The sequence below is a fragment of the Macrosteles quadrilineatus genome, unplaced genomic scaffold (assembly GCF_028750875.1).
Source record: "Macrosteles quadrilineatus isolate MER2022 unplaced genomic scaffold, UCM_ALF_1.0 Scaffold_1__1_contigs__length_201487025, whole genome shotgun sequence".
Lineage (NCBI taxonomy): Eukaryota > Metazoa > Arthropoda > Insecta > Hemiptera > Cicadellidae > Macrosteles > Macrosteles quadrilineatus.
This window is the reverse complement of record NW_026542594.1, coordinates 121,118,459-121,137,560: the sequence shown is the minus strand read 5'-3', so window position 1 is coordinate 121,137,560 and position 19,102 is coordinate 121,118,459. Positions and strand designations below refer to the sequence as shown.

At 34.3% G+C, this 19,102-nt stretch overlaps 1 protein-coding gene across 1 annotated transcript in view; it reads left to right on the top strand.

The window, feature by feature from the left end:
- Positions 1-18,758, top strand: part of LOC128983993 (uncharacterized) — a 33,514-nt gene extending 14,756 nt beyond the window's left edge. The window contains exons 3-6 of the mRNA XM_054403278.1: positions 4,210-8,120; positions 15,575-15,693; positions 16,167-16,394; positions 17,917-18,758. Of these exons, the coding sequence (XP_054259253.1) occupies positions 4,210-8,120; positions 15,575-15,693; positions 16,167-16,394; positions 17,917-18,475 (4,817 nt within the window). The 3' untranslated portion in view covers positions 18,476-18,758. The remainder of the gene's footprint in view (positions 1-4,209; positions 8,121-15,574; positions 15,694-16,166; positions 16,395-17,916) is intronic.
- Positions 18,759-19,102: the final 344 nt, after the last annotated feature.

The following is a 19,102-nucleotide window of genomic DNA, read 5'->3' as shown; positions in this document are numbered from 1 at the left end:
CAGCAATATCTTAATTGCCATAGATGATCTAATGTTGCTGCAATTCTGACCTAAACCGTTTTTAAAATCGACTATGGTAATAATTCTAGAAATGATTCAATCAAAGTAAATAATTATGTGAATTAATTTTATTGACAGATTTGCTATATGTACAATTTTGTCAACATTTTATTAGTACCGGTGCTAAGGATTTAAAACTTGAATTTTTAAGATTCAGATTTGAAATTTGTAGATTTGGCTTTTTACTTTCTCCCCCTATATATGGAGAAAGTATTGTTTTCGTCAAAATTTTCGAGTTTGAGTTTTGAGTGGATATATTCGTTTTGGGTCCCCCTGGACCCAGAAAAGTGGTTTTCGAAGTGATGTCTGTGTGTCTGGATGTGTAGAGGTCGTGCGGAACGAGGTGAAGCCTGAGATTTTCGGCGGGAACGGTCTAAAGCGGGGAAATCCATGGTGGGGGTAGGAGACGAGCCGATCGTCGCCTCGCATAGCGACACTTCCCCCGCCACACCACTATTCCCCTCCAAGCTTCACCTCGTTCCGCACGACCTCTACATAGCTAGGGACTACACCTGTGGCCAGATTTCGATGAAATTTGGTATGTAGGTTCTAATCCATAGTATCTCCAGGCGTTTTTTTTAATTTTTTTGAAATTTTGATTTTTAATGGGGAATTTCCCATAAAAACCCATAAAAAAACGGAAAAATCGGATTTTCTCAAAAATGGCCCGAACAATTTTGATAAAAAAATTAGTATGTTGTAGCCCTTTAAATTTTGAACAAAATGGTACAAATCCCATTTCTGTAAAAATTACGGTTCAAAAGTTATTGTAAATTATGTTATTTTCCCATAAAACCCCGTTAAAAAACAAAAAATAGGATTTTAGAAAAAATCCGGTTTTGATTGAACATAGTATGTTATGGTCCTTACAATTTCGATAGTTTTTTAATTTTTTAGAAATTTTGATTTTTAATGGGGATTTTCCCAAAAATGGACCGAATGATTTTGACAAAAATTTAGTATGATATAGTTCTTTAAATTCTGATCAAAATTGTACAAATCCCGTTTCTGTATATTTACTCTCACACACATGATAAAGGTTGTTGACAAACTTATGGGAGAAAGTATGTGTCAGAATGCTGATACCGTTTATTTACTTTTCTCCTTAAAAACATCAATTGAAGTACCCTTGCACAACCTTTCCTTCTTACCCCCTAGGCCATGGTGGCCTCTTGGCTAATCCAACCCAGAATGAAATGTTATAATCTTGGTAACTTTTACTTTAACATTTCTAAAAAAAAGCTAGCAACATTTAATATTATATCTTTGGTTTTGGGGTGTTGGATGTAACTAGAACCTGTCTTCAAATTATTATTAATACTTGAAAAGAAGGTATAGTACAACTAGTAAGGTAACTAAGTTGCAACTAGTAAGGCCTGTTAAGATTTTGTAAATAATTTTGAATGACAAACTCTATATTCCTATTTTTGAAACACATGTTTTTTAGGGGAGGTTTGTTATATTGTAGGCTTCACTCGCCTTAATTTGTTAATCCAGGACTCGTCAAAATGTACGCGAGAGAAATCAAGTTTTATTTCCCTGATGAAGCGGGACGTTATTTTTGGTCCAACGAAACATCGGAGTAAATCCAAGGACGATTTTTATGTGCATGTATGTTTTTCTTTGTTGTATGTATACATTTTGACAAGTCCAGGATTAACAAATTAAGGTGAGTGAAGCCCACAAGTTCATCAATAAAACTCTATATTCATTACACATTATAGATTATGGTTATGGGTAGGTTTATAGCCAGAAAAAGTTATTTTTATAAACTAAACCCTAATTATGCCTATATTGATTACGAGTTATGATAGGATGAAACAGTGACTGTTAACCATCACAACTGTCTACCTATAGATAAACAGTTGTATGAGGCCCTGATTTCTAGAGTTCTTCGTTTGAACGGATAGTATTAGTATAAGAGTTAAAATTTAAAAACGTACGTTTTCAGGAAAAGCACTTTGCAAATTTTTTTCCCCTTTTTTCAAAACTTTTATTATTTTTTTTATTTCATTAACATTTGAAGTTTCATAAAATGTCCATGGTAACGCAATATCTTTGGTAGTTTTTTTTTTAAAGAGCATCTTTAGTGGAAAAACACAAAATCCTGTCACGACCATAACGGACGTTTAAATGAATATTAAAAATAGTTAATATTATTTTTATAACTATGTTTTGCTATAAACTAATTTACTTTTATGACCATTATACAATAAAAAGGTCACTGAGATTTTGGTATATTTGGTCTCTTCTAGAAAAAAATAAAAAAAACTCAAAAAATAGAAAAAAAGCTAATAAAATCTTTTTAAGTTTGTGTAACTCCAAAAAAACTAACCTGAGACCCGAAAAATTGTTATGTTTGTATAGAGGTGTGCTTCTTTTGTGTATAAAACATTGAAATATGACGATATTTTAATTTTTGAAATTTTTATGATAGAAATCATAAACGTGATGGTCAGGGACAAGCGGTACGGTCGTGAATTGTCTGGAATAATCTAAATCTTTCTAAACAATCCTTCAATTATACTGTTAGTTATAATAAAACTATGTGTTTCAATTGAACTAGACTGTTCAATTTACAATTGTATTAAAGTTATTGTCACGACCAAACACACTATAATCCATAAGGCTGGATTGGTCGTGAAAAAACCCGCGATGGTCGTGAAACTTTGGTCGTGAAATTACGTGTTATTTGGCTCTGTTCTGGCGGTAGCCCTGCACCTCATGTTTGAGGATACAAAGTGGACTTCTAGGTTAATATAGCAATTGAAATATATTATAAACAAAAATTAACACCATGTCTACTTCATCGAATGACTACGTACGGTCATGGACACACCAAAATTACAAAAAACACAATCTTTCCTTTATTAATCTTGTAATTCCTCCTTTCAACTCGAAACGACCGGCACTACAATCCTGACGTACACCCCGAACTATTCTCTAAAACCAACTGACTCCATCGACGCCAGGCTTGCCACTGTCGTGCTCCAAAGTTGAAAATTTTTCCCAAATGGAATGACGCCAAATCGAGGGACAGACTTATTTTGTCATGTTAGTCAGTTTGCAATGACAATAAAATTATAATATGCTCCTTTTTTGTAAGTTTAATAACAATTGATGACATAAAAATATGGCTTTATATATTTCGGCATGAATAATTAGTAGGGATGGATGAGATTGGATTTTTAGTTCGAGACGAGATGAGACAAGATTTTTTATTTCTCATAAAATTTCGAGACGAGATCGAGACGGGATTTCACTTCTCATACACAACGGGAAATGCACGTTCAAAATTTTTACCTGATTTTGTAACATTGTTCGATGACTGTTTAAATACAAAAATAATGATAATAGGCAAGAATATTTACAAACTTTTATTAAAAAACATCAGCATAAAATTTGTTTATTAATCGCGCCTAACTTATTAAAAATGCCTACGATTAGGAAACATAGTGATATCAGTTAGGATAGAGTTCAACTTATCCTAACATAAAATAAAAGCAATATTAATTTTTATAAAATAGTTAGGTACCGTACTTGTTTTGACTTTTTAAAGTAATAAAACATTCCTCACACTGCTTACACTTAACAAAACTTCTCAAATGTTATTAAAGTATTATTATTAAAATAATTAAAGTAATATTTACATTTAAAGAATTAATTAAATAAGAACGCCTTCGCAAAGGAAACGCAACTACAACACGTTCCTGTATTGCGGGTATTGCATTGACTTTCTGCAGGCGTTTATAATTTTTTTTTTTTTTTTATTCTCGTCTCGATAAAAATCTTGGCCAAAAAGAAATCTCGTCTCGTGTAACGAGATTTAAAATTTCCCGAAAATTTCTCGAAATTCCGAGACTTGACCATCCCTAATAATTAGTCTAAAAACAGCTTGAAAGTTGGAAAATGTACCCTAGGGACACGTCATGGTCGTGAATTTCGAGACTTTAAAAATACGAAAAAAATACCTAGAACCTATTAAAAACCAAATAAATGTGTGTAACATGTTGCCCCGTCCCAAAAAATATTAAAACGCATAATAATAAACTACAAATCCAGTAACTACAAAGTAAAAGGCTAGGGACATGAAAACGTACGTTTTTAAATTTTCACTCATAAACATCATATACCATGTGAATGTTTTAGGTTCTGCCAAAGATGCTCTTGGAGAAAGATTAAAGTGGGAATCTATGTTTGGAAGTCAATTGAAAAGAGATTTTTCTGCTTTGAATATGAATGATGTAATGAGAGAGGAAACAACAAAACCCCCCGTAGCTAATATACAACCTAATATGGTTCTGAAGAAAGAGAACTTAAAATCCTTTGGTAATTTTAAAAGAGTCTACCAACAAAATGAAATTATTGCTGAAGAAAATATGCATCTAAAAAATCATTCACAAAATCATGAATTTCCCCAACAAAATTCTGACAAGGTAAAGAATGAATATGGAAATAAACTGAAATCAAAACCTTTAAGGGAAGAACTTGGCAGAATACAAATACCTGATGTTAATATATTACCTCAAAAACTATCATCAAGCCAAACAATATCTGGTCAACACTTATTGACCAAAACTGATGCAGAAAGTTATGAAAATGCAAAAGGTCCGTATAAGAACTACTTAAAACCGAGAAGAGTGAAAAGAGAATTAACTGACCAAGATCAAGACATTGCACAAACAAGAGATTCCAGCAAAACTAGACTCAATCAGATGTCAAATGATGAGCAGATTCATAACAACTGTACAGAGTTTCAAAGTTATGATATAAAACAAGAAAATTCTTTAAAACCTATAAGAAACACAGAGGATGAAAAGGCCAGATTTTTAAGTCAGTCAGAACAAAAAATTAAAATGTCAAATACGTGTAGTGAGCATAAAGTACCTAGTTCAGATGTGCATCTTAAAAAAACTTGTAATAATGGCATGAATGATAGAGAAATGAATGATTTTAATAACATAAAAGTTAAGGTTGATAGTCTAAAAAGTAATGATGTAGAAAATTGTAACAGCCCTGTAAATGGTAACAAAGTAAATACTGATTTAACAAACAACCAGAAATATCCACATCCAAATATTGAAAAAAATGCCAAAAGAGATATCCACCTTGATACAAGTGAAAAAAGTTGGAAGTCTTACGAAAAGGGTGAAGCCTCTTATGCAGCTGAAACCCCAACTCACAATACTGATAAGAAAACAAGATTAGATGGTGAAGTCACAAATAAAAAAAGTAGTCAGTTGTATAAGAAAACTAAACAAAACAATGAAAACATGTATAACAATAATAGAAAGGTTAATACTCTTGATCCGGTTAAGGATATGGATAAAACAAAGGTAAAAAAAGATATTGGTGGAGGCTTGTTATATGTTCCTCAGCAAGAAAAAAATTATAATACTCAATTTGTAGCTAACAAACCTTTAGATAAAGATAAACATTCAAATTATAATAAGCATGATGAAACTCTAAGTGATATAGAGAATGAAAATGTATATAAAATTGTAGTCGAGGATGGTAATTTGAAAGACGATTTAGGTTCTACAAAAGAAAACAAACAAAATGTGGATTTGATTGATGAGCCTTTTCAACCTGCAGAAAACTCAACAAATACCCATGCTGATGAGATAGTAATTAGGATTAAAACTCCAGAAGGAACTATCAGTGAAGTAAAACCAAACCAAGACATTAACAGTGGGAGATTAAAATACAGTGTAATTAATCCAACCACAAATAATGAACACATTGATTCTGTATTGGATCAAAATATTGGCATGTTTTTAACAAAAAATAATTTAAAGAGAAATAATGTGGAGAAAAATAAAAGAGGTACAACCGAAATATTTGAGACAGATAGCCAAGGTGGGAGTTATGTTCAAGATACCAGAAATGCTGATAAGGGGATTTCTTCACAGGATTTTAACATTGTCGTAGAAGATGCTGAAAATGGGAACATTGTGGGTAATTATGCAAGCAATAAAGCAAAACGAGATGATAACACGATACATTTAGTGATTGAAACAGAACCTGAAGTAAAAAGCCAAGAAGTTCATGATTCAGAGCACCCTGCAAGTAATTTGTTTTGCCAAGGCAGAAACTGCCTTGAAATAAAGCCTATATTTTTAAATGATACAAAATCATCTTTAACATCATCGAACAGCACTAGTGACAACCCTAAGGAAAAAGTCATAAAAAAAAGAGATTCTGAAGAGGATGGATTTTGCGGATCATCTACAACAGAAGCACCTCTCAGGTGCAACGATTTTAACCATAAAATATTTACCATAGAACTAATGATAACTGTTGATTACAAAGTTGTCCATATGCATGAGGATGATGACATTGAAAACTTTATTCTTACCATCATTAATATGGTATCTAGTAATTTTAATGACAAATCACTTGGATTAAACCTAAATGTTGTTCTGGTGAGACTCATTCTGCTCACAACCTGTATTAAAGAACTAGACAGCGATAGATTTAATCCAGAAGAACTTTTGGAAAATTTTTGTACGTGGCAAGTTCTAGTGAACCCTGGTCGAGATGACCATCCTCACCATCATGACTTGGCAATATTTGTATCTAAAATGGATAAATGTCAAGGCCAAACAATGGGGGTATCATACATGACCAGTGTCTGTAGACCAGATAAGGCTTGCATTGTATGTGTTGACGAGGGCTTACTACTTGCCAACACCATCACTCATCTGATAGGACACAGTCTTGGAGCAGACCACGATGACGGCCAAAGTAGTGGATGTGGAGAGAGCTTGCCAGACGGTACAACCTACCATATGGCACCTACAATTACTGAAACTAGCTCCGCATGGTCTGTTTGTAGCAGAGATGCTATTACCCAGTTTGTGCAGACCCAAGGATCATGGTGTCTTATTGATTTTCCTGTTGTTAGAACTTACAATTTCCCTTTAATGTTACCAGGGCAAATATATTCAGCCGCTCAACAATGTAAACTAAATTTTCATATGTCAGCCGTTCCTTGCTCTGTCGGAGCATTTTGCAATAAACTATATTGTCAAATCACAGATAAACTGTGTGCAACAAAGGGTGATCCACCTGCCGATGGTACTTTCTGTGCCTCTGATATGTGGTGCTTCCATAAACAGTGTGTACATGTAGGTCGGAGACCAGGAGCGATAAATGGAGAGTGGGGACCCTGGACTGAATGGAGCTTGTGTACAAGGTCTTGTGGTGGCGGGGTGTCCAGTAGCTACAGAATCTGCAACAATCCAAAACCCCAGAATGGAGGACGATATTGTATCGGAGAACGAATAAGGCATAAAATATGTGAAACAAAGCCATGTCAAGGATTTACTGAAAGTTTTAGAGATTTACAATGTAAACGAACAGAGGACAGACCATTCCGAGGAAAACTTCACAATTGGGTACAATATGAGAGTCTTTTCATTAACATCGAATGTGCTTTAGTGTGCCAAAACAGAAAAGGAGATGTGGTGATGAGGTCACCTATTGTAGCTGATGGAACTCCTTGCAAAGCTGGAACAAAGAATGTTTGTATTCAAGGAATGTGCAGGAATGTTGGGTGTGACTACATGATAGACTCAACTGCTAGAGAGGACGCTTGTGGTGTGTGCCATGGGAACGGTACTGAATGCAGAATTGTGGGAGGTGTTTTTGATGAGGCAATCTCTAAAAAGGGACTGATTGAGTTTTTACGCATTCCAAAAGATTCTGGTATGATTTTTGTAAGGGAGATTGCACCATCTAGTAACACTCTAGTAGTTTCTGGATCTATAAACAGAGTTTTTTACTTGAATGGTCTTGGATCAGACGATTCGATGGCTGGAGATGTAGCATTCGGACTTAGCCACGGAGTGTATGAAAAGAGAGGAGGTATGGAAAGAATCTTCATAAGAGGACCAACAAAGGAAGACCTCATATTTTATATATTTTTCCGCGACATCAACAAAGGAGTGCACTATCAATATGCTATTTTGGAATATGATCCCACTTACATACCTAGGTATTTGTGGCAATATTTAGACTGGGATGCTTGTTCTGATCCATGCTCTGGTGGATCTCAGGTAAGACATTGCTTTTCTTTTATGATTGTACTAGCTGCTGTACCCGTGCTTCACAAAGGAGATGACACTGAGGAGAAAAATTTTATGTTTAAATCTGTTATATAAAATAGTTACGCATCCGCCTTAGGTTTCAGGAACAAAATTAAATTGGACCTCTTTTTAAAAAAGAATATCTTTCTTTAAAGCTAGACTAGCTTATAACGCTACCTAGTAAAAATTATATGAGGCACTGATGCATGTATGAAAATACTGTAACATATGTTGAATTTTCAAATGATACGCTTACTTAAAGTTGACTTAGTTGAAAAAACTTACATTTAGCTTGTCAACAACCTTTATCATTGGTAAGCGATGAGAGTAACTAACTATGATATTTAATAGGTAAAAGCACAAAAGTCGCATTAACTTTTGAACGGTAGTTTTTACAGGAATAGGAGGTTGCACTACTTTGTTTAGAATTACAGTAGAACCTTGATAACAAGACTATCATGGGGATTGTAAAATAAGACTTGTTATCAAGGTTGACTTCTTATCGAGGTTTGTAATAACATGTGATTAGGGGTATATTAATTTTAAGGGGATTTGAAAATGACACTTGTTATCAAGGGCGACTTGTTATCGAGGTTCTTCTTATCAAGGTTACACTGTAATTATAAGGACCATAACAGACAAATTTCAATCAGAATTGGTTCTTTGTTTTTTATGAGTTTTCATGGGAAAATAACATAATTTTTACGGGAATGGGATTTATATAGTTTTGTTCAGAATTTAAAGGACCATAATATACTAGGTTAGTTTGCAACAAACCCGGCTTTTTTCAAAATTCCGATTTTAGCGAATTTCCCATATAGGGAATAAGCTATTACCGCAGGTTTCATGGTAAGACCTAGACCCGGGACCGATTTACTTTTTTGTTTTAAGGTCCCCAGAGTCCAAGAACACCAATCCGTTTGAATTCATATAATGTCCGTTAGTGCGATAACTCAAGCAAAAATGATCCGATTTTGATGACATTTGGTACAAACATGTAAACCTACATTTATTCGAACGAGCTCGCGAACCAGCATAATCGCAAACCAGCATAATCGGATTATGGAAACGGGGGTTTATGGGGGGTTTTATGTTTTATGAGGTAAAAATAGATTTTTCCCATTTTTGACCCTAAAAACACAAAATTTCTCTCCAAACCATTTTGTAGAGCTTAAATAATAATTTTGTATATTGAAGCGTTGCTGTACCGGTATGCCCAATGGTTACGGAGATAATTAAAAAAATTGTAAATTTAAAAATCCCATGTATTTCTTATGGAGAATAAATAAACTGTTGTAGTTTGCTTGATTATGGATATATTTAACCAAGTTTGGAAATTTTGTTTATTTAATACTAAGCTATCGACATTCCAATAAAAAAATACAACCGCCGCAGCAAACCTGCAGACTAAGCGAATTTCCATCTACCTGGCTGGAATTCCACTAAATTATCCCCTTAAAATTGTCATATTTATTTCATATTTAATTATCATTAATTTTAATGAGTACTTAGGTTTGCTGCTACAGGGAAGAAAATAGGGGTTTTTTATCAAAAATATGATAGCTTGGTATGAAGTAAACAAAATTTAAAAATGCCATTAAAATAGACAAGTTTATTTATTCTCCATAAGAATAACATGGTAATATTAAATTTACACTTTTTTGGTATTTTTTCCGTAACCGTTAGGCATGCAACAATGCTTCAATATACTAAATAATTTGTTTTTTGAACTCTACAAAAGGGTTTGAAAAGAAATTGCAAAATTGTATGTTTTCAGGGTGAAAAATGAGAAAAGCCCATTTTTACCCTATAAAACCCCCCATAAACCCCTGTTCCCATAGTCCGATCATGCTGGTTCGCGAACTCATTTGAATAAATGTAGGTTTTTAAATGTTTATACAAATTTAATGAAAATCGGATCATTTTTGCTTGAGTTATTGCGCTAACGGACACATATATAAATATTAATTAATTATATATAAAATAACATGAGTACCCTTTTATTATTCTCTTTTATTTAATAAAACTAGTGAACCTGTGCGGCTCAATGCCCCGCAAAATAACATATGAATTTAGAAAACAAATTCATCGTACTATATATTGACTCGACGTCGAAACTCAACATGTTTCGTCTATAATGACATTTTCAAGTGTGTTAACCTAAATTCAAAAAAAAATATTATGTTATGAATAAATACAGCTGTTAATTTTGTTAGCACGTGATTGAATGTTTAGTTGTTGTTGGTTTTTCTAACACTTATAATTTTGTTCTAGTATGGTAATGTTTTCGTTATAATTTTTATACGTATGGTCTGTAGAAAGTATGTGTTCTGCAAATGTAGATTTTTGTGTAGTTCTGTTGTTTGATTTAATTGCTTGAATATGTTACTTGTGGTTACTTTGAAAATTTCATCCTGTTTGGCCAATGTAGAATTTTGAGCAGGGACTGCAGTTTAATTTGTATATGCCAGATTTGTCTTTTATGTCTGAGATGTTGTTGTTTTACTGTGACAATTTGTCAATTAAATCAAATGAATTGTTTCTTGTTCTGTATAATAACTTGTAATTTTGGTTGTTAACTGTTTTCCTATATGCTTTGTTAAATGTAGTTGAGTAAGGTAGACATAAAAATGCATGTTTTCTGTCTTCTTTCTTGACATGTTGGTTTTTTCTGTCTGCATTTTTCTTTATCATTTTTTCTATGGTTTTGCTTCTGTATCCATGACTCTTTGCTAATTTTGTAATATGTTCCTTTTCTTCAATAAAGTTTTTGTTATTCATGGGAATGTTAATAAGTCTATTAATATATGAATGGAATGTTGCCATTTTGTGTTGCCAGGGATGATTTGAATTTGCTGGGATGATGAGATTGTTTTCAGTAGGCTTTCTAAAAATTTTAAATTTATCTAAATTGTTTTCTTTGGCTATGGTCAAATATAAGAAATTGATAGATGAATTTTGAACTTCTAATGTGAATTTAATTGATTTTGATATTGTATTCAAGTAATCCAATAGTTGATTTGGTGTATGGTCGTCAATGTTAAATAAGCATATGATGTCATCAACATACCTGTACCAATATATGATATCCTTCAGCATTGGGTTGACATTGTTAATGATTTTTTTCGTTTTCTATATGTTGCATGTAAATGTTGGCTAATAAACCAGATAGTGTGAACCCATTGCTAACCCTTCATTTTGTTTATAATATATCAAATTAAATTCAAAATAATTTTGTTATACCATTGTTTTGGTGAGTGCAATTAAATCTTTGACATTACCAGGTGTTAGTTTGTTGTTTTTTTATAGGTTTACTTATATAATTTGGAGGGTTTCTTTATATATATACTAGCTGACCCGGCGAACTTCGTATCGCCTAAGTTATAGGTTTCCCCTAAGACAGACCGATGGAAAGAAAGTACCGTTACGTTTAATTTTCAAGATGATCTCGTTCGCATCGCTCAATCACGTCCTGGTTGAAGTTCGTTCGCTACGCTCACTCACCTTTGGGTTGGAGCTCGTTCGCTACGCTCACTCACCTTTAGGTTGGAGCTCGTTCGCTGCGCTCACTTGCCTTCAGGTTAGCTCGTTCGCTACGCTCACTCGCCTCCAGGTTGAAGTTCGTTCGCTACGCTCACTCACCTTTTGGTTGCAAATTAGCTGTTGTCATAAATGTAAAAGAAATAATAGTGCTGCACCCTGTTGGTAATCCTTGTAACTTTAATGCTATTGAACATCATAGAACAGAACCAACTTGTTTAATTGAAACAGCTGTTAAGATTCATTAATTCCATTTCTCATAAGGTTAACATGGGAAACTCCAGAGCCACTGGGGCGGAGCCCTTTTAAGAATTTCGAAACGGGAAATAGTTTACGTCCGATTCGCATACCTACAGAATTTACACACCAAATTTCATAACGATCGGTGAAGTCGTTCCGGAGGAGTTTGCAGACAAACACTGTGACACGAGAATTTTATATATTAGATATATATATATACAGGGTGTTTTTTAAAAAACTTGCATCTTTATTTATGTAAAAACCGCAATAGATAGAAATATGCAGTTTGCGGGAATCATCTATTGACATAGGGGGCCCAATTGTTTTGAATTCAACGTTACATTCACATTCCCCCCCTTTCCCCCCCCTGCCCCCAACTTATTTTTTTTAAATAGCAAGGTACCCCTTGTGACATATCAAATGAAAGAGCATGAAAAAAGAAAATGTTTGATGAAAAAAAAATAAAAATCGGTTCATAAATTTGCGAGATATTCCCCCCCCCCTTCCCCGGAACTTGATTTTTTTTTAATAGCAAAGTACCCCTTGTGACATATCAAATGAAAGAGCATGAAAAAAGAAATTTTTTGGTGAAATTTATTTTTCATTTGATATGTCACAAGGGCATGTGACCTTGCTATTAAAAAACAAGTTATGGGTAGGGGAAAAAGGGGGGGATTATCTCACAGATTCATGAGCCGATTTAAAATTTTTTTTAACCAAAAATTTTTTTTTCATGCTCTTTCATTTGATATGTCACAAGGGGTACCTTGCTTTAAAAAAAAATCAAGTTCCGGGGGGGGAGGGGGGGAATATCTCACAAATTTATGAACCGATTTTAAATTTTTTTTCATCAAACGTTTTTTTTTTTTCATGCTCTTTTATTTGATATGTCACAAGGGGTACCTTGCTATTTAAAAAAATTAAGTTGTGGCAGGGGGGGGAAGGGGGGGAATGTAAATGTAACGTTGAATAAAAAAAAATTGTGCCCCCTACATCAATAGATGATTCCCGTTAACTGCATATTTCTATCTATTGCGGTTTTTACATAAATAAAGATGCAAGTTTAAAAAAAAACACCCTGTATATATATATGAATGTGAACGGATGGTGTTTTTGGCCTCTGGGGACCACAAAACAAAAAAAGTAAATCGGTCACGGGTCCAGGTCCTATCATGAGACCCACGGTAATAGCTTATTCAATATGGGAAATTCGCTAACACATCTCATTATCTTCCCTGCCTAGCTGTAAATACTTTAATTTGACAGTTCAAAGAGCAGGAGGTTAAGAGGTACAGGTTTGATACCAAGATTCTTAAGTTTTTTTGATTATGAGAATAGTTTTATTGGTAACTAGCTGTACCCGCGGGCTTTGCCCCGTTTAACTTCATAAGTATTCGCATGGCTCATTCACGTCCTGGTTGAAGTTCGTTCGCTACGCTCACACACCTTTAGGTTAGAGCTCGCCTTCACTTGCCTTCAGGTTAGCTCGTTTGCTACGCTAACTCGCTTCCAAGTTGAAGTTCGTTCGCTACGCTCACTCACCTTTTGGTTGGAAATTAGCTGTTGTCATAAATAAAAAAAAAATAATAGTGCTGCACTCTATTGGTAATCCTTGTAACTTTGATGCTATTGGGCATTATAGAACAGAACCAACTTGTTTAATTGAAACAGCTGTTAAGATTCATTAATTCCTTTAAATATGAAAAATCATAAGGTTAACATGGGGAACTACAGAGCCACTGGGGCGGAGCCCGAAAGGATTTTTGAGATAAGAATATGCTTTAATGTTAATCGGGAATGTGAGCTATCATCATGCCAAATTTCAGCCCAATCCGTCCAGTAGTTTATGCGTGATTGAGCAACAAACATACACACAAACACACACACAAACACACGCACAAACTCACAAACTTTCAGATTTATAATATTAGTAAGATTATTGGTGGAATTAAGTATTTTACCATCAGGGCACTCAATCGTAACCACTCATGAAATATAGTTCAAAAAGGCTTTAGATTTTACAATAGCATGCAAAGGGTAAACTCCAAGTATTTTTAGTATCCTAAGTAGGCTAAATAATAGAAGAAAATATAAGTAGTAGCCACCTGGTCAAAAAGATGGTAGTATAATTGAAATTTAGTTTGTAAATTAAATGAAAAGCAAATAATAGCGTAAATAGTCACCTAGAAGAATCTTGGGAGCAGAACCTGTATCTCTTCTCTTTGAACTGTCAAATGATAGTAGTATACGCAACGATTGCGTAAAGATAGTGTTAATGACACAACTAGAAATTTTAAGGTACGCACTTTATCGAGTGCCTTATAAAAACTTCTACTAGTGTCGTTAACACTATTTACTTGAGTTGCGTAGCCTACATTACTTTATCTACTACAGTGTTTTAATTACTAAAATCACTACTCATAACTTCTAAGAGAGGTTATGTTTTTGTTTATAACCTCTATCGCCACTGGCAGTGATGCAATGAAACATTTTACCAAACACTAATTGCAACACTCAACAATTAAATTCATCTGAGCAGCCGATTAGTTGAAGTTCTCTCTCAATCCTTGAACCTCATTGGTCCGTTGTCTTGTTATGAGTAAAACTATGCTGTTATGAATGTAAACAATGCAGTTATGTGAAACGTTTCAATTCTAAGAACTGAACTGAAACGGCTACTTTAAAAACGATTGTAGGTAAAAGTATTTACCTACAACTAGTATTTGTTTACTTTCATCTTAATACTCCATACTTAATTTTGAAAGATTGTTTGTAAAAATCCGTCCATTATTAATGGAGGAGTAGTGTTTCATAGAAATTGCCTTCACGTATTATATATAACGATAATTTACATTCTCCCAATAGCTCCATAACTCCATAAGCACATACACACTTTACAGGCCAGGGGGGCTTAGCCCAAGGTACATACAAAACTGAATGTACCTATATGTTAATCGAGACAGAGGCCAATCCAACGAATCAAAAATCATTACAATCGGTCCAGCCGTAATTGAGTTAAAAGTGTTGTAACTAACACACTCCCCACCAGCTGGTCACTGGTATCATCACTCTGCCAACATGACAACACACAAAGTTTGAGTTTTTGTACAAGAATATGTTTTTTTAAACAGTGCTGCTGGCCTTCTGTGTGTTTATTTGTTTTCATGTTGGAGCAACAACCCATAAGATTTATCTGATGAGCTGCTTAGCAAAGGACCACATTTATTTAGTAATCAAAACTACCTATATAATCCTAAATGTGTTGGTATATACAGTAACTATGGTTGAGTATACCAAGCAATTGCAGTATTGGAGTAAACTCTGGGACAATTTCATCTATTCGATTGGGTTGAAAGACTAGACTTGTTGGACCACCGGACCAGATTTTAAAATCACCCATTTATCGTGACTCAAGTTATACAAATTGAGTTCAGTGTTTGGTAATAAATTGGTATCTACTAACACTTATCAATGATTTGTTTGAAGCAGAACAAAAACTAAATAGAAAAAAATGTACTGTATTATTTACTGTTTTTTTTTATGTAGTAGGTAATTTGATTTGAATAATACTACTGTAGTTTAAACAAAAAAATTAGAGTAGTATTTTAGAGTGAGGCTCAAATTAATTAAGTGAATATTCCCAGAGGGCTAGAGCAAAATGTGTGGAGGATCGTGGTGGGGTAGTAGATGACAAATACTGCACTGAAAGTTCTCGGCCCCTGGATATAGTGCGCCCTTGCAACGACTTCCCCTGCCAGGCCAAGTGAGTCACATGACAGTAGTTTTCAGTATTTCAGTAGTAGGCCTACTGTATTTAGTGACCTGACAAATTCATGTCAGTCAGAATTGATTTTTTTAAGCTGTGAAGAAAAGCTAACCTGCCTGGAAAGGTTCAAAGAGCAGTCGTTCAATATGTGTTTCAGCCCTACAGTCGCAAGACTGAACGAGAACCTCTTCCCTTAGGAACTGCATCCCCATACAACTGTTATCCTTATATCTTTAGTATGGTTATAGAAAAGACATTTATGAATATTACTATACTGCTTACACAACACATAAAATAAAACAGCATTCGCACATACACTATGGTTATCATTGGCTTAGTGCTGTTAACTTCATTGATTTACGAGTTCCATCAGCAACCACAACCACAACAAAGACGAGAAATTATAGAATATAGAATACTATCATATATTATGTATTAAATCTAGAGCTATACTTTTGCCTATATTTCAGGTGGTGGGTAAGTGTTTGGTCTGACTGTATCTGTACTGGTGCAACCAGTGTCATGTTCCGCAGTGTTCTGTGCATGAGAGCCAACGATGAGAGTGGAACTCGGGTAGAAGTTGTCAAAGAGTCCGAGTGTACTTTAGCTGAGAAACCACCAACTCAGAAACCATGCAACTACTCTGAAGAAGACACTGAATGTGCCAAACGATCTGTTGTGGATGATTCATTTTATCAGTAGGTTCATGTTCACAGTTTGTCAAGTATCACAACGATTGACTTGAATGTCATATTAAAGTTAAAGGAACCAAGGTTCCTTATATAAAATGAATTATCTATAACTATATGAAAAGAAACAATTTAGTTTTAGCGAATTTCCCATATGGGGAATAGGGGAATTAGCTAATACCGTAGGTCTCTTGGTAAGACCAGGATACGGGACCAATTTACTTTTTTGTTTTGATGTCCCAAGAGGCTAAAAACATCATCCGTTCAAATTCATATATATATAAGAACTGATACTATATAAAATAACATAAGTACCCTTTTTTCTTTTTATTTAATAAAATTACAGATGTTTCGTCTATGACATCTTCAAGTGAGAATATATATATGTATGTGTGTGTGTGTCCGTTAGCATGATAACTCAAGCAAATATCATCCTATTTTGATGAAATTTGGTACAAACCTAAGTTTATTTAAATGAGTTCGCAATTCACATGAGAACCGTTTTTGGGGGGGTTTTATTGTATAAAATTAGGTTTTTTCTCATTTTTGTCCCTCTAAACATCAATTTTCCAATGTCTCTCTCTAAACTATTCTAACCCTTCTCGGATGGGTGACGAGTATATCCGCCTAAGTCTTTGGCGATAAAGGACGGGTGGCGGATATATCCGCTCAAGGTTTTTGATGTTCCGGACGGGAAGCGGATGTATCCGCCTTCTCTTCAGACAGACTGGCAGGTGCTTGAGCAGTAACCAGACGTTTCCCGGTACCAAGGCGCCACTTTCCTGCTCATTCCATGGCTGCGCTCTCTCCCGCACTCCCCCCTCTCTCCTGCGCCTACCTCTTTCCCACCCCACCCCCTTTCCCACGCACCATCAAACCTCCCCTACGCTCCCCCCTCGAGGTTTCGCGCTCAACACTACGTTATCTTTATTTATTGTTTACATATTGTTCTTTATTTATTGCCTTACGTTGTCATGGTCATATCTTCAAAGACGGGTGGCGGATATATCCGCATAATTAGAAAACGAGTAAAAAATTATTTTGACAGTATGAAGTGCTCCATTGTGTTTATATTATGTATACTTGTATAACAAAACACAAATAAGGAAAATAAATTTTTATTTTTTCTTATAATTTTTTCCTGTTCTATGTTACGATTTTGCCCGTCCGGGAAGGGTTAAAAAGCATAAAAAACAAATAATTAAGTGTTTTGAAGTTTTTTTTGTGTTTTTATTGCTTTTATTATGATTTTTAAAAATCCTTTTTTAGCTATTATTTTCCAATTCCATCCAACATTATATCCATTATCAAGCCTTCATATTATTTAACAATACACCCTTCACTTATTTAATTTACAATATCCTGACATTATAAAATTATTTCGTTATAAATTGACATTTCTTTATCTAAAACAACTTTAAAAGTAAATTATTATGATGTTCTAGCGGTGAAACTCTTCATAATGAATGTTCAGTTATTAAGATACCGGTAATTCATTTTAAATTATATTTAATGTTGTTTTTTTATGCAGATCCCGCAGAGAACTGAGAAGATCAGTCAATCCAAGATTAGCATTTTCAGCGGTTTCTCCTGTGGACTCGGAACAGTTGAACCAAGATAAAGACAATGATAGAAAAAATGTAAGTGCTGACATTTGTGTAACTACTGAAGTACCCTCAGTTTGTCCGACCGAGGAGATAACCTCTGAGACACCCTCTACTTGTAAAGAGACGTCTGCTCCTCAGCCCCACAAGAAAACTACTTGCTGCCGAACAACACCACACCGACAGTTTGTCGTCAAAACTACATTTGAGACGACTACAATCAGACCAGTAGCAGTGAAATTAGACCAACTTAACATCAACAATTTTGGTCTAACTGTTGTTCCATTAGAATATTCTGGCAAGAAAAAATTACTGCCTCTAAGCGATCCAGAATTTATAAATTTGGGAAATGTTGGCCAATTTGGTATTGCTGACGAGCTTAATGCCACAGTGATCTCTGGTCAAGAAGCCCTTGATTTACTGGAATTTGCGAGGAGCAATGCGAGCGAAGAACCTATTGTTCTTCATGAAGACATGCATAACTAGAAATATGTTACAAATCAAGTATCGATTAACCTACAGTAATGTACATGACTGGATAATAAAATACATTCTCACTGAGTATTTCATCGGTGAGATAGGAACTGTATAATGAGTTAGTCTTGTTAATTTTTGTTCCATTCAACAAATTGAACTTTACTTGATATTTATGTTTCAGTCTTGAAATAATTTAAAATTATAAGCCATATAGGCAGCAGAGTTTGAACTACAATTAAATGTAATTAGAAAGTTATTGTAAGTGTTTAACATATTACAAACAAATAAATAATATGTTGTGTGTTTTTTACTGTAATCCTGCAACTATAATTTGACTATAAAAAACTATAACTCATTTACTTTGGTTACAATACAGAAAATATAGCAAAACAATTTACTAGCTATTGTATGTGGAGACTGAGGTACTAACCACTCGGGCCAGAGTGGTGGCCTGAGGTATTAACCAGATGTTTTAGAGGTTTTAAATATAAATTAGTGACCATGCCTAAATGTATGAACCAACAACCAACAACTACTAAGCTTCAAATGAATGTTAACTATTTGGTACGTTTAGGTTTTTATTATTTAGCAAGTTAACTTTAACCCGAAGACAACATGATGAGTATATGTAGGTAC